At 35.4% G+C, this 14579-nt stretch overlaps 1 protein-coding gene across 1 annotated transcript in view; it reads right to left on the reverse strand.

Annotated features, from left to right (window-relative positions):
* Positions 1-1987: 1987 nt before the first annotated feature.
* The window catches only part of LOC135364024 (uncharacterized protein C8orf34-like), a 111388-nt gene continuing 98796 nt past the window's right edge, over positions 1988-14579 (reverse strand). The window contains exon 6 of the mRNA XM_064587501.1: positions 1988-2089. Coding sequence (XP_064443571.1) covers positions 1988-2089 — 102 coding nt within the window. The remainder of the gene's footprint in view (positions 2090-14579) is intronic.

The following is a 14579-nucleotide window of genomic DNA, read 5'->3' on the forward strand; positions in this document are numbered from 1 at the left end:
TTATGGCAATTACTCAGTCACAATTATTATTTATTTCATTTGTTTAGATTTCCAACTGTCTTGATAAATGAATTAGAAAGAATCAAAGAAATATATTCATTCATTCATTATTTTGATATTTATTGAGGTCTTATTGTGTATGTCAATATATACAGAGAAGGATCTCTCAAAAACTTTGCATTCTAGTGGAAGAGGAAATTATTGCAACTTATCAAAATCTTGTGAAAGTATATGCAGAAAGGTAATATGATTAGGTGACAGGGTTAAAGAAAGTTTTGGGGATTCTTATATATCTCCTTTGCATTATTAAGCTATTTTTTAGACTTAATACTGATTGGAGGCATTGGATTTAAGGGGAAAAATAAGTCTAAATTTGCACATGGATTAAATACACTATTTTGATTGATTATGTTCTTGCTTTTAAGTTTTAGTTCGTTATAAGTAATAGCACATAGAAGTAACACACTGTGCATCCTATAAGAATGTTGTTTACCTGGACTTACTCACTCTGGGCACCTATGTGTTGATTCTGATAGAGCAAAATTATATATATTGTATTTATACAATACACATACACATTACCTTGAAGAGTTTTTTTTTTTAAACACAAAATTTATGAAGGCCTCAAAGAATTTGGTGAAAATGATTAAATCCAAAGTGTAGAATGAGTGTTTATGTATATTTAAATGTGTGGAGAGTAGGGATGGAGTATAAGTGTGTTTGCATTTGTTTTCATAAAAGTTTTGGGCCACTACTAATTCTTTCTTACTTGGGGGATTCTCTTCTTTGTATCCCATGCTGCTCTTTTCCTAGACCATTTTACTCAGGATCCCTTACATTGAAGATCTTCAAAATATTCCCTTTATTTTTGTACTTGCTTAAAGTACAGCCCACTTTCTGAGTCTTTATCAGATGTTGTCTGAAGAAGGTGATGTTTCCCTCCAGACAATCTGTAGAATGTCACTATGTTATTCTGTTTCTGAATGTGCCAGCCAAGTGACACTTCAGCTCTCTGCATCCTCTTACCTGAGCATTCTGCCTTACGTCCCTCTCCTGGCTATGCTCCCTCTGACTACATAAGCCTACAGCTATGGAAATGGGGTAAGAATATTTTTAAATGCTTTTTTAACCCAGAAGAGTAATTTCTTTGATCCCCCTGGGTAAGGAATCATAATGTTGGTTGTGTAACATAATAGGTATTTCTGGTAGCTATGGCTTAGGGGAATTTTTAATTAATCACTTCACACCAATTATTATGAGAGCTACATTACCATTTACAATTTTTATTTCTCTCTGCAGGCTACCATTGATTTAAAAAAGTAAATTTTGATATGTTATTTTTTTTTAATGATGGTATTTCTATATAGTCCAGACTCCAACCTGTCATCTGGATTGCTGAGCCCACATATCTGACAATGTCAGTAACCCCCTGGAAAGCATGCCATGTGTCATGCCAAAGTAGAGTAATCCATCCTTTGTTATGATTATAATATAGAGATTTAAATTAAGAGCTGTATATTCTATTTGTCTTAAATACTATAATATTAATTTGTTTTGTGAGCTTACAAGAGTTTCTATATACATGCACTTATTCATTTAACCAATAATGATAATTTCACATATAATAAATTATGAGATGATTCTCACATACTTTAAAGTTTTTTAATAATCACAAATTATCACTGATCGAATTCCACAATATTTATAGAAGATTCACATTCCAAATGGACATTCTGTGCTGGTCTTTAGGAAAAATAATTCCTTCTTTTGAGGTGTTATCTACCCTTCTTTGGAAAGTCAGTTTGCAGCCTCTGCACCACAAAGAAAAAACATCCCTGAATCAAGATTTAACCTGAAGTAGAGCGTATCTTTACACAGTCTCCCTAAACAAGCCTGAATTTTTTGCAGGCATTTAATGTTATGAAAGGAAAATACCTCATTGTGGATTTCCTTTGGCTAAAAGCAATTTATCAGTAAATAGCAATGTCTACTCACATTTATCTTGTTCTGCTTCTACTCCTTCACTTTCTGTGTCACTTGGCAAGATCCATGGCTGATGAACTACTTGCAATTGCTTTAAAGATTCATCCTGCCAAAGAAAAAGTTCATTCTGGATTAAACTCTAGATGGATATCATGAATACCAACATGGGTGAACACTTAGTCTCTACAAATTATATGTGAAGAAGAAGAAGAAGAAGAAGAAGAAGAAGAAGAAGAAGAAGAAGAAGAAGGAGAAGGAGAAGGAGAAGGAGAAGGAGAAGGAGAAGGAGAAGGAGAAGGAGAAGGAGAAGGAGAAGGAGAAGGAGAAGGAGAAGGAGAAGGAGAAGGAGACGGAGACGGAGAAGGAGAAGGAGAAGGAGAAGAAGAATTTCCTCACAACAGAGAAGAGTTCTAAGTTTAAATTCATTTTCAAGTCAGTCATGCCATAAACTCTGAACTCATTTTTTATATTCACTTTTAAATAAGATTTAATGTTTTAATAAGAGGAAATATCTAGACTCTGTTCCTTCCTGAATTAATATTTTTATGGAAATCTTGGCAAGCATTCTTAGAAATATAACAATGAAACATTCAGTATAAAATTGCACAAAATGTGCCTGTTTGCCATTGAAGTTTCAAACTCCTTTTAATGAGAATAAAGATTAGTAGGATTTAGAGAACATTCTCAACTTTACCTTTCAGTATTACTTACTTCACTGACTTCTTCCTCTTCTCACTTCTTTATTTTTGTTAAGATATTTCTCATACTTCCTTCTTGCTCTATGCTTTCTGTCATTGCCCTAAAGCAGACCCTCATCATCTCCCACCCTGACTGCAGTAATAGCCATCTATGATGTTTTCTAGGGTCAAGTTCCTTCCTAATTCTCCCCACCAGTTTCCTGGCAGAGTGGGCTTTTGAAGATGCCATATAATGTACTCATTACCTTTTCATAATCTTCCAGTGGCTTCATAATTCTCAGGATAAAATCTAAACTCAAGGCCCCTCATGATCCATACTTGTCTACCCCAATATACCACCACTTCCATCTCCATCCCACCTCAACTAACACTTCCACTCCAGCTACAGTTAACTGGTAGCTCCTCAAGTTGGTTATTCTGTCTGATATGCCAAGATGTTTTCACATATTATACTTCCTGCCTTCATTTATTTATCTGTCTCAAACATTAACATATCTCCCAAGGCTTAGATGTCATCTCCAATGAAAGCCTTCCTCGGGGAAGACAGAACTACTCCTCTATTCCTTTATGTGCCTATTGTGCCAACGTAATAATTACTGCATAGTAATTGCCCTTTCATATTCTCCTGCTTCAAAGATAATGTGGAAAGTCCCTAAGGGCATGGATAACTTTTGTCACCTCTAAATTTGAAATTTATTGAGCCATGATGTAAGAAAATCTTTTCAAATATATTTCAAAATTTTCAAACAAAATCACCATGACCTGTCAATTTACTCTTGACTTCTCAAATTCACCCATCATCTTCCCCCTCTTTCAATAATCTTTTTCTCCAACCTGAGGTATTTTGTTCAGACAAATGCTGACAAGATAAAAATAAGGGCCCACAACTCCTGATTTCTAAGAAAGATGATATCACCAAGTATTAAATGCCCACTTTGCTTAAAATTATTCCTGTATGAGAGTAACATCCTATTTGCGACCTCTTGATTGTGACAATTACCACTGGAGATGTTTAGTCCTGATCTAGAGTTTCAAAAAATTACAACTTTTTAGGAGTTTTGGAGGGGAAAAGGGGGTTGAATAGGTGAATCAGAGGGGATATTTTAGGGAAGTGAAACAATTTTATATTATAATGGTAAATACAAAACACTAGCATTTGTCAAAACCTATAGAACTTCACACAACAGGGTAAAACTTACTGTATAAAAATGAAAAAAATCGATTAGAAGATTGGGGGATCTGAAGATGGAAGGCAAAATACTAAAAAAGAATCTAGATACATTACAAATGTATGAAATGTAGCTGAAGACGGTGGGGGAGTAAGGTTCTAACCTAAGTCACTTTGAAAATGAGTGGAGTCTCTAAAACCAAAACCAAAAGGAACTGCGCACAAATACTGTATACTAATTGATAAAGTTGCTCCCTATGTACATACATGTTTACAATTCTGAAACTACTATACATATATTCTGGAATTAAACAATGAAGTAAATGGATGACAGATGCCAGGAGCCAAATATTTCACTGTTGAAGTGGGAGTTAATAGAAAGCACGGCTAGACTGATTCACATATAATGTACTAGAATTGGAGACATCAGTATGAACTCATGTTTAGCTTACTATATATACAGAAGGCTACATAAAGAAATATTTAGGGATATTTGTATATACATGGGTTACTATATACAAATACATCTCTCTGCTCTGGCAGCTGAGAGGGCTTAAAAGCAATGACATCCCAATAGCAATGAACACAACTATCACCCAGGTCTTGATTCCTAATACCATTCTCCAATGAAAGAACCAGAACTCTTGAAGAAATGACTGATTCTAGGACTGAGGCAGGAAAGATACAAGATAAGCCTGAAGCATCTTGTAGTGCCAGAAAGCAAGTGTTCACATATGCATGCACACACACACACACTCATACACACAAACTCTCTCACACACACACATACAAACTCTCTCACACACACACACTCACACACACAAACCCTCACACACACACACACTCACACATAATGAGGGATATATCAAAGGGTTAAAGGAACCAACTGAAAAATCTATCAGTGGCCGAAGCTAGCACAATTTATACAATTTTAAAATAAAAGTACATCTTTTTTCATCTTTTTTTTTTTTTAGCACCAGCAACTCAAAAATAATCTGTCAATCAGATTAAAACTTAAATTCCAGAGAGTACATCCTAAGAGTTCTCATCACAAGGAGAACATTTTTTGTTTTAATTGTATCTATCTGGTAGATTGAAATTTATTGATTATTTATTGGTAATCATTTCATAATATATGTAAATCAAACCATCTTAAACTTATACAGTGATGTATGTCAATTACTTGTCAATAAAACTAGAAAAGATAAAAACAAAGCCAAAAACTTATATTGCTGTCATGAGAGATGGGCTTTGCAGTGAAAAGTCCTTGCCTGAGGGGTCAAGAGTCACAGGTTTTTTTGTTTTGTTTTTTGTTTTGTTTTACTATGGTTAATTTAGGGCATGTCACTTCTCCTCTTGGGATGGAATGGAGTGGGTGAACGTACTGGATAAGATGATCTCTAGTATATCACAAGTGGCAAATTCTAGGTCTAGATTCTTTAGACAGCCAGTAGAATGTGAGAGCCACTAGATGGGCGATTGCAGAGAAAGTTAGCCAAGAAAAAATAGAGTCAATCTTGGCATACACACTTTACATATAAATCTGTTTATTTTTAGAATTTAACTTATTTTTTTCTCAGATTTATCAATTATTGGATTTGGTCTTGCAGGTCCATGACTAAAGAAACAGCATAAATGCAAAAAAAAAAAAAAAAAGTCTTGGATGTCAAACTCCATAGCAGTATAGAGGACAGCAGAAATATAATTTCAAAAATTTTTGTGTAACAGAGAAGAAAATCGCCTTCTTTCAATCTACTAAAAATAGAACACATGATCTCTGGTGTTTAAAAAAGAACTATGAAAAATAGCCTTTTTGGTTTTGTAAGTTAAAATCAAAATGGCTAAATTTTACTCATTTAAAACATAAAATTTTAAAGTAACCATGAAAAAATGCTTTTAATTAAAAAAGTATTTTGGTTATTTACTTTTTGGGCCCAAATACTAAAACCTGTTTTTATAAGAAAAGATATAGCTAATAAGTCACTGGTGTTACTTTTTCCCACAGTGGTTCAGAATACTAAGCAATCCTACTGACTGGTTTCCGGTTTTAATGGCTTTACTCCTGAACAGATAATAAGCATTCAGTTATTCTTTTGTTTATTGCAAATTATGTAAAGTACAAATGGAATATTAGCTCAGTAAAACATGTAGTTTGGGAAGAACTTTAAAATGCTGAGTTGTTGGAATTGTAGAGATAGTACAAATATTACTGTTAATAGATCATTTAAATGCTTTATTTGGTTTTCCCTTAAATACAATTGGTAATATAATGCACCTGTTTGCTTCATCGATGCTGACAGGCAATACAATGTATGTTCATACTTGAGCCCATAATACTTTTTGATGGGCTCAAGAAGCTGAAATCTTGAACATTTTTAAAAACAAGAGCTAGGGGCACCTGGGTGGCTCAGTCGTTGGGCATCTGCCTTCAGCTCCGGTCATGGTCCCAGGGTCCTGGGATCAAGCCCTGCATCAGGCTCCCTGCTCTGAGGGAAGCCTGCTTCTCCCTCTCCCACTCCTCCTGCTTGTGTTCCCTCTCTCGCTGTGTCTCTCTCTTTCAAATAAATGAATAAAATCTTAAAAAATAAAAAAAAAGAGTCAACATGTTCATCTTTGCCAACTTATTGAAAAATTTTTCTACAGGAATATTAAACTAAGTCTGAGCCTAGTACAAACTGTTTCATATGCCCAAGAGCAAGCTCTTGGGTTGCTTTTAGAAGAAATGCCACTCATCCTTTTTCTAAAACACTTTCACCGTAAGTATGTAAACATCCAGGGACTAGGAGTGGTGATAAATAGTGACATGCATCACATAGAAAACAGTTGCTAGCCCTATATCAACATATCATTTTATCTGCCAACAGAATAAGTGCTTTATAAACTTCAGCAGTATTGTTATTCCACATGGATAGCCTATTTTTGGATTCTCTAAATGCAATCAATCAGTGATTTATGTCATCTGTGGTCATGGAAGTTCAGTTTGTTTAGAGAAAAAAAATCCTCCTCTGCTTAAACTTTCACCATTGGATACTTCAATTTGGAGGTAAAAGATATTCCTCTCCTTTTGGTTAAATACGAAAATAATGCACAAAACATCAGCTTCTATCTTTCAAAAAATATTAATCACTTTCATTTTACTTCTATAACCATAGGATCCCTACAAAATAAAAATCCCTGAAGCATGTTGCATGTAAAGCAAAACAAAATTACCCTCCTCTTCAGATACATTTAATAGACTGCTTCTACTGACAAAGAATTAAGCCTCTATTTCCATTAAAATGAATTTCTCCATATATAACTTACACACTTAAATTAATACGGGCATACCTCAGTTTATCACGCTTCAGATACTGTATTTTTTTTTTTTTTTACAAATTGAAGGTTTGTGGCAGCCCTGCCTTTAGCATATCTATCGATGCCATTTTCCCAACAGCCCTTGCTCACTTCATGTCTCTGTGTCACATTTTGTTAATTCTCTCAATATTTCAAACTTTTTCATGATTATTATATTTGTTATGGAGCTCCGTGGTCAGTGACTATGACTTGCTGAAAGCTCAGATGATGGTTAGCATTTTTTAGCAATAAAGTATTTTTAAATTAAAGTATATACATTTATTAGACATAATGCTATTGCATATTTAATAGACTACAATGTAGTATAAACATAATTTTTATATGCACTGTGAAACCAAAAAATTCATTGGTTCACTTTATTGTAGTGGTCTGGAACCAAAGCCACAATATCTCTGAGGTATGGCTGTAAAGTTTGAAAATACCTTTTTGTATTTGTTAATGAAATTCCTTGTATTATCAGACCGAAATCCATAAATTTTTAGTAAATTATACTTCTACAGCCCAATTCTTTTGGGAATTGTAAAAGGGCAATTAAATCATAAGACGAGGGAAGTAATAAGTTTAGGAAGCTGTAAGTTTGAATTAACAGGGTTTGGGAAAAGAAAAGAGAAAAAGCAATAACAAAGTCAGAAATAAATGGTAGATTGTGAAAAATATTACAAAATAAATGCAAGGTGCTAAAATAAATTTATCTGAGAAATTTGCTATACTATACTGCACAAGGGGATTACACTCCACTTCATGTCCTAATTCATTCCATTTGGTGACTTTTCTCTCCAAGGAAATTGTGGGATAAAATTGTAAGACTTTGAAATGGATGAAAGATTATGGGTATAGACAATGAAAAACAATACATTTTTCTAGTATATCCTTCTCGTTACCTGATTCTGTGGAGGCTCTAGGTCTTTCACTGACTTTGAGCTGTTTAGTAACTATGTAATTCTTAGACATTGATAGTAGTGCAAACGATTCCAGTCCATACATTGTATCCATTTGAATGTAACTGATTATTACCCTATGGATATTGGTCAGTTTTACCAATTTTTGCATCTCTTTATAACTTCATTTCAGCATTCCTTACTTAAAGGAGGGTTCAAGGTTTCCCTTGAACTGGTTGTAATACTTTACTGGTTCCCTTACTAACTAGTGAGTTCAATAAATCTTTGATATATGTTCATTTTATATCTGTATAAGAGCCATGATTATAACTTTTTAAAACACTGTTATCCTTTAACATCATGCATTAGTTCTTGAGGAATGTCAAAGACAAAACAGGGTTTTCTTGACAAAGTTCCTTGTTTCCTGGTTTCTTAAGTGAATAAAACCATATAATTAAATAGTAATATCAATTTTTGAAAAGTAAATCCCTGTGCATGATAAAAAAGTTGACCATGTCTTATTTATTACAGGACGATGTCCTGCACTTTCCACAGAAGTAGAGTTGGGAGGAACTTCACAACAGTCGTGATCACACAAATAATACAACACAGGAGAAACAAGACGGGCCAAGACTGGCATGAGAAGTGGTTTGAAGAGATATTGTTGCATAGAATCGATCCCTTTTCCCGTTCAGATGGTACAGCTGGCAAAACCCACCTCAACAGATTTGGAAAAGGCCTGCCCACTTAGCATGCTTTTCTTCCCGTCTGACACCCTTAGAGATTGCGAAGCTGCCTCTTGACACCTTGAGTTAGTTCACACTCCCGTGTATGTTGCCTCCAGCCTTCACCAGCTAACTTCCTCAAGTTTTGCACAACTGCTCTAAACTGCTCTTTAGAAAGTTTCAAAAAATCATTGAGTCTTTAGTTCTTTATAGCTTCTCAACCATTGAAGTTGACGATACTTTTCTGATAAATACATATTTAAATTAATAAATTTCTCACGATGAGGGGATTTTTAGCCAGTGTGGCGTGCTGCCTTCTGATTATTCATCTGGAAAATGTGATACGTTAAATGGATTAGCTTCTCTACAAAAGGTGTGACAAGCAAGTTCTGGAGGCACTTGATTTTGAGGAGTTCCTTCAAATTATATGTGTTTTTTGAATAAATGTTAGTATTATTTCAAAACTGAAATCTCTGCAATATGAAATTATAATGCCTACCTGAGTTATCAAATGTCTTTCAAGTGAAGAACACATACTTTCTTTTAAAAAATTTAACTGTAGGGGCACCTGGGTGGCTCAGATGGTTAAGCGTCTGGCTTCGGCTCAGGTCATGATCCCGGGGTCCTGGGATCGAGCCCCACGTCAGGCTCCCTGCCCAGTGGGGAGCCCACTTCTCCCTCTACCTCTGCTGCTCCCCCTGCTTGTGCTCTCTCCTGTCAAATAAATAAAATCTTAAAAAAAATAAAAATAAAAAAATAAAAAATTTAACTCTAAGAATGATTTTGAAGATTAGTAAAAGTAGACTATTATAAAATATCTCATCTTTTATTTGGTCAAAAATACAAATCCTATTCTGGGTGGCCTGGGTGGCTCAATCAGTTAAGTGTCTGCCTTCGGCTCAGGTCATGATCCCAGGATCCCGGGATCGAGCCCTGCATTGGGCTCGCTGCTTAGCAGGGAGTCTGCTTCTCCCTTTGCCCCTCACCCCACTCGTGCTCTCTCTCACTCTCTCTCTCAAATAAATAAATAAAATCTTAAAAAAAAATACAAATCCTATTCTAGAAAAATAATACATTAAAAACCAGAAAATATAGAATGAAAATTCCATTTTAGCTTTTGTAGAGGAGACTCTGTTGTCTCTAGTTTCAATTTAGGTCTAAACAATATTGTCTAATGTCATGTGGTTATAATTCTGTCTAATTATAAGACTGAATTTAAAAAAATCCAGACTTTGATCTGCAAAGAGTTGCCCAAACTTTAACAAGAAATGTTAAATATATTAAAAATGTAAACACTATGGTTTATTTGAGTTTTAGTGTATACTAAATAAAAGCAAATGTTTGCTAGCACAGTTTGAACTTCAATGCTTCTAACATTTATAAATATTGTTCCTTATTGTTTGCTGATTTAACTAACATGCAGAAAGAGAGCAAAAGTGAAATAAAAGCACAAGTGGGGAAAAAAAGCAACTATTATTTTATGGCTCACACTCGCAACATGTTTTCAGTGGAGAAGAATTTGAGTATATATTTCCTAAAGACCAAATGGATTAATGTCTACAAAAAGAATCCAACTAGTAATGAGTTAATAGTTCACTAATTAAGGTCATATTTATAGTTTTATTGTAAAGAATGATCATTTGTTGGTTTAAAAAAAGAGCTAAAATCTAAACATCAAGCAATATTAGATAAAAACCCTATGTGATACTGAACCCCCCAAAAATGTTTATGGGCAGTTCACACATACTTGTAATTTTAAACTGAAAGTCAGTGATGAATCTCACAAGCTAGAGAGATTTTATACACCTAATCAACCAAAACTTTTGTTCTTGAGAGTAAATGAATAAATAAAACTCAAATTTATTAACAGAATTTTCCTCTTTACCTGTATTATAAAAATTGGGGGGTTTTTCATGATATATGTAGTTACTCTCTAGAAATAACATTGAAAGAACACTTTAGGGCAGTGCTTCTCGAACTTCAGGGTACTTTGAATTACACAGGCATCTTGTTAGAATACAGATTTTGATTCTCTGGATCTGGTGTGATTTTGCATTTCTTCCAAGCCCCTAGGTGTTGTCCCTGTTGCTTATCAGAGGACCACATTGAGGAGCAACGCCCTGCCAGAACCTCGAATGCAAAGGCACAAATTCTCACCCCTGTTCTCAATTAAGCATTCACAATTGTGTAAAACATGTATGTTTAGATTGCACATTCATAATAATGGAGAAAATAAGGATCTTTTTCCTGGATAAGAACTACAAATTTAAAATAAGATTTATTTTAAAAGTTCCGGGGTGCCTGGGTGGCTCAGTTGGTTAAGGGTCTGCCTTCTGCTCAGGTCATGATCCCAGGGTCCTGAGTTCGAGCCCTGCATCTGGCTCCCTGCAGAGGAATGCTGAGCCAAGCGCGTCAGCGACCACAGAATCCTGAAGAGAAATTCTGCTGGCGTACACATTGAAAACAGTGTCTGCCTCCCTTTGGCAACATTAATTGCTTTAATGTATCCTACTCAATCTCTGCATCAAATTCATTAAACTGAAATTTAAAGTTGGTGCTCTCACCCTCCAATTTTTTTACACCATATATTTTGATTTTTCTAACCTGAACCCAGACAATCAACCTGGTTATTTCCTTTCATTATCTCTTCTCCATGTGCCTTTGGCAAAAAAACTTCAACCACCTCCAAACATGCAAACTGAAGATGTTTGAGACTTAAAGGGGTGCTAGGCACTCTGATTTTCCTTTCTAGGTGGTATCTGGAAGCAAGTGTGAGTTTAAGTATGGGTACTCCGTTCTGAATAAATTTTCAGTGGCACATTCAGTAGGCCACTCAAACTGGGTTTTGTTTTTGTTTTTTAAAGATTTTATTTATTTGTTTGACAGAGAGACACACAGCTAGAGAGGGAACACAAGCAGGGGGAGTGGAAGAGGGAGAAGCAGGCTTCCTGCCGAGCAGGGAGCCCGATGCGGGGCTCGATCCCAGGACCCTGGGATCATGACCTGAGCCGAAGGCAGATGCTGAATGACTGAGCCACCCAGGCACCCCTCAAACTGGGTTTTGAATGGATGCATGCACGCAAGAAGGAGATATTTAGAGAACGAGATTCTATCTTTCTGAGGAGCAATATTCAAACCAAATATCTGGTACTTCCATGACATCATCACCAAACTATTTCCCAGCTCCCTTCACCTACAACAGATTCAGATAGCTAATTTAGTGACCACTGTGGTTTGGCTTCAGATCAAGTCTTATGGATTCTATCCACAGATTTATCTGAGAGTTCCCAAATACCATTTGCAGACAGTCCAAAGACACATCCTGTGACACGGAGCACCCTTGAATATCTCCAAAATAAATCCAGACGTCTAAACGGTTTTCCAACAAAAATCTACCATATATTTTATTTGTCAAGACAGCACTTTGCTTAATGGCCTGCACAAGTAATGTCCTTGATGAGCATTTATCACATGAATGAAAGCCAATTTGATACAGATTGTTCTTTCCATAAGAGAAATGATCATGTCTTATTATTTTGTGCACATGTTTCTCATTTATTGGGATATCAACAAATGTTTGTGAGTGAAAATAAATAGCCCTAGGTTTGTGCAATTTCGCCTTCATTTTCAGGATGACTGAGTTGTTATAAGGTATGCCTCTATCAACGAGGAACAAAAACCATTTTGATAACATATTATTTATTATCTTGTTTTTGTGGGCATAACCAGTGAATGGGTATAGACTGGAAACCCTACAGTGGATGGTGAAAGCCCAAGTGAATATTCATCCTATATCTGATTTCAGACTATGTTACAAGGCTACCTTAAAACTCACTTCTTCCATGTAGTTTTTCAGTGACTGTCCTCCACTGGAGGCTTCTCCCTAGAGGCAAAGAGGAAGAGAAGTTGAAAAAGTCAGAGGAAGGAGAAAGAAAGAACGATGGAAGATGAATCATGGAGAGTAGTGAAACCTGGGAACACCAAATCCTTACTGTTCTCCCACCATCACAGTTGATATTTATGGGATGGTCAGTTTGGCAACTTTCTCCTCTGAAGAAAATAATTTTTTCAAGGCAACAATATTTCTCTTAAGTGGATTTTAAGTCACATAAACGAATAACTACTTAGAATAGTTAACTAAGGGGCTCCTGGGTGGCTCAGACAGTTAAGCATCACCTTCAGCTCAGGTCATGACCCCAGGGTCCTGGGATCAAGCCCCACATCAGGCTCCCTGCTCAGCAGGGAGCCTACTTCTCACTCTCCCTCTGCCTGCTGCTTCCCCTGCTTGGACACTCTTTCTCTGTCAAAAATAAATAAAATATTTCAAAAAAAATTTTTAAGAAAAGAATAGTTAACTAAATCTTAGGACAGAATGCTAAAGGAGATGCATAAAATTTTCTGTTACTAGGTTTATAAATATGTTCTTAAAGTTAAATTAAGAAAAAAGTCACTCATTCTGTAGTCTATAAATCTGTATAAAGATCTAACATACGGACTTAAAAATATTTTATGGGGAGAGTACAGATCATTAGCCTGTCCTTTTCCCAATGTTTATATGAAGTCTTTCTCACCTCGCTTGTACGTTATTAGTAAATTCTCCATTATTTGTGTTTTTCACTAGACTTTCACTGTTCACTAGTAATCATTGAGATTTAATTCATAGAAATTTAATATGAAATTAAACATATATCCCAAATTCATCTAAACATTGGCGGTCAAAATTGTCAAACAACTCGTTAGTTTGAATAAGTTATATTTTTATACTATGTGGTCAGAGACATTTGGAAATTCTGAGATACCATGAAATGATAAATTCTAGGAGAACATGTGTGTTTAAAAGATAACTAAATAAGTGTGAATAAAGCTTACATTTGTTCCTAATTTTTCAAGGATATTCCTTTTTTACATTTCAAAAACCCTCCATATATTATCTCATTTGATTGGTTTTTCACTACAACTTGAAGGCAAGACATCCTCAAACCAATCTGATATATAAAGACCTTAAATCCAGAGGGGCTTAGGGAAGTGCTTAATTCAAGTGGCTAGGTATAGGCAAAGCTCCCCTGGGACCAGATTCAACTCTGACATTCCTCTATCTCACTAAAATGAGAAGTTTAAAACATTAAAAAAAAATTAAATGTACTTTATTTTTTAAAAATTGTGATGTATACTCCAAAGCACTTTGAGAGGGTTGATCAAAAAGCATGCTCATTTCAAACCAAAAATTAAGCCAGAAATAAAGTGCTGGTTTCCCTAAATGCTTAGAAATCACAGATATAAAATATTTTCTTCCAAATTATGGTTTCCACTGGTGAAAAATTCATATGCTATAGTTTAAATATTTCCAAATGCTTCCAAGCTTGTGGGCTTTTCAGTAGATAAGACAGTCAAAGAGATAGGACAGTTATATTTACTTAAACTAAAATATAAACTATTAGGAAAAATCAAATCCATATAAAACTTCCAAACTGGGAGGAATTTAACTCAAAGCATATGGAGAAGGCTGGAAATTTTCTTCAGATAAACTGCTTTTTCTAGTTGAACTTGCTATACTATCTCCCTTTATTTGGACAATTAGTCTAGAAAGAATGCTGTGGGCTCTTCTGGTTTGGCTCTTCCCTGTGACAGAACCAGTCTTTTGTGTACTAATGGCCTCCCTTGCCCCCCACTTCACGTGAGTTGCTAGGGGTTAGAAGACAAGGTGGCAAATGGCTCGCTGGTACGGATCTGCTTTCTGGAGGGGCCAGCGTCGGAGGCCTGCCTGGCTGACTTC

The sequence above is a fragment of the Mirounga angustirostris genome, unplaced genomic scaffold (assembly GCF_029215605.1).
Source record: "Mirounga angustirostris isolate CCGP_5_RB_7025 unplaced genomic scaffold, mMirAng1.0.hap1 SCAF_4, whole genome shotgun sequence".
NCBI lineage: Eukaryota > Metazoa > Chordata > Mammalia > Carnivora > Phocidae > Mirounga > Mirounga angustirostris.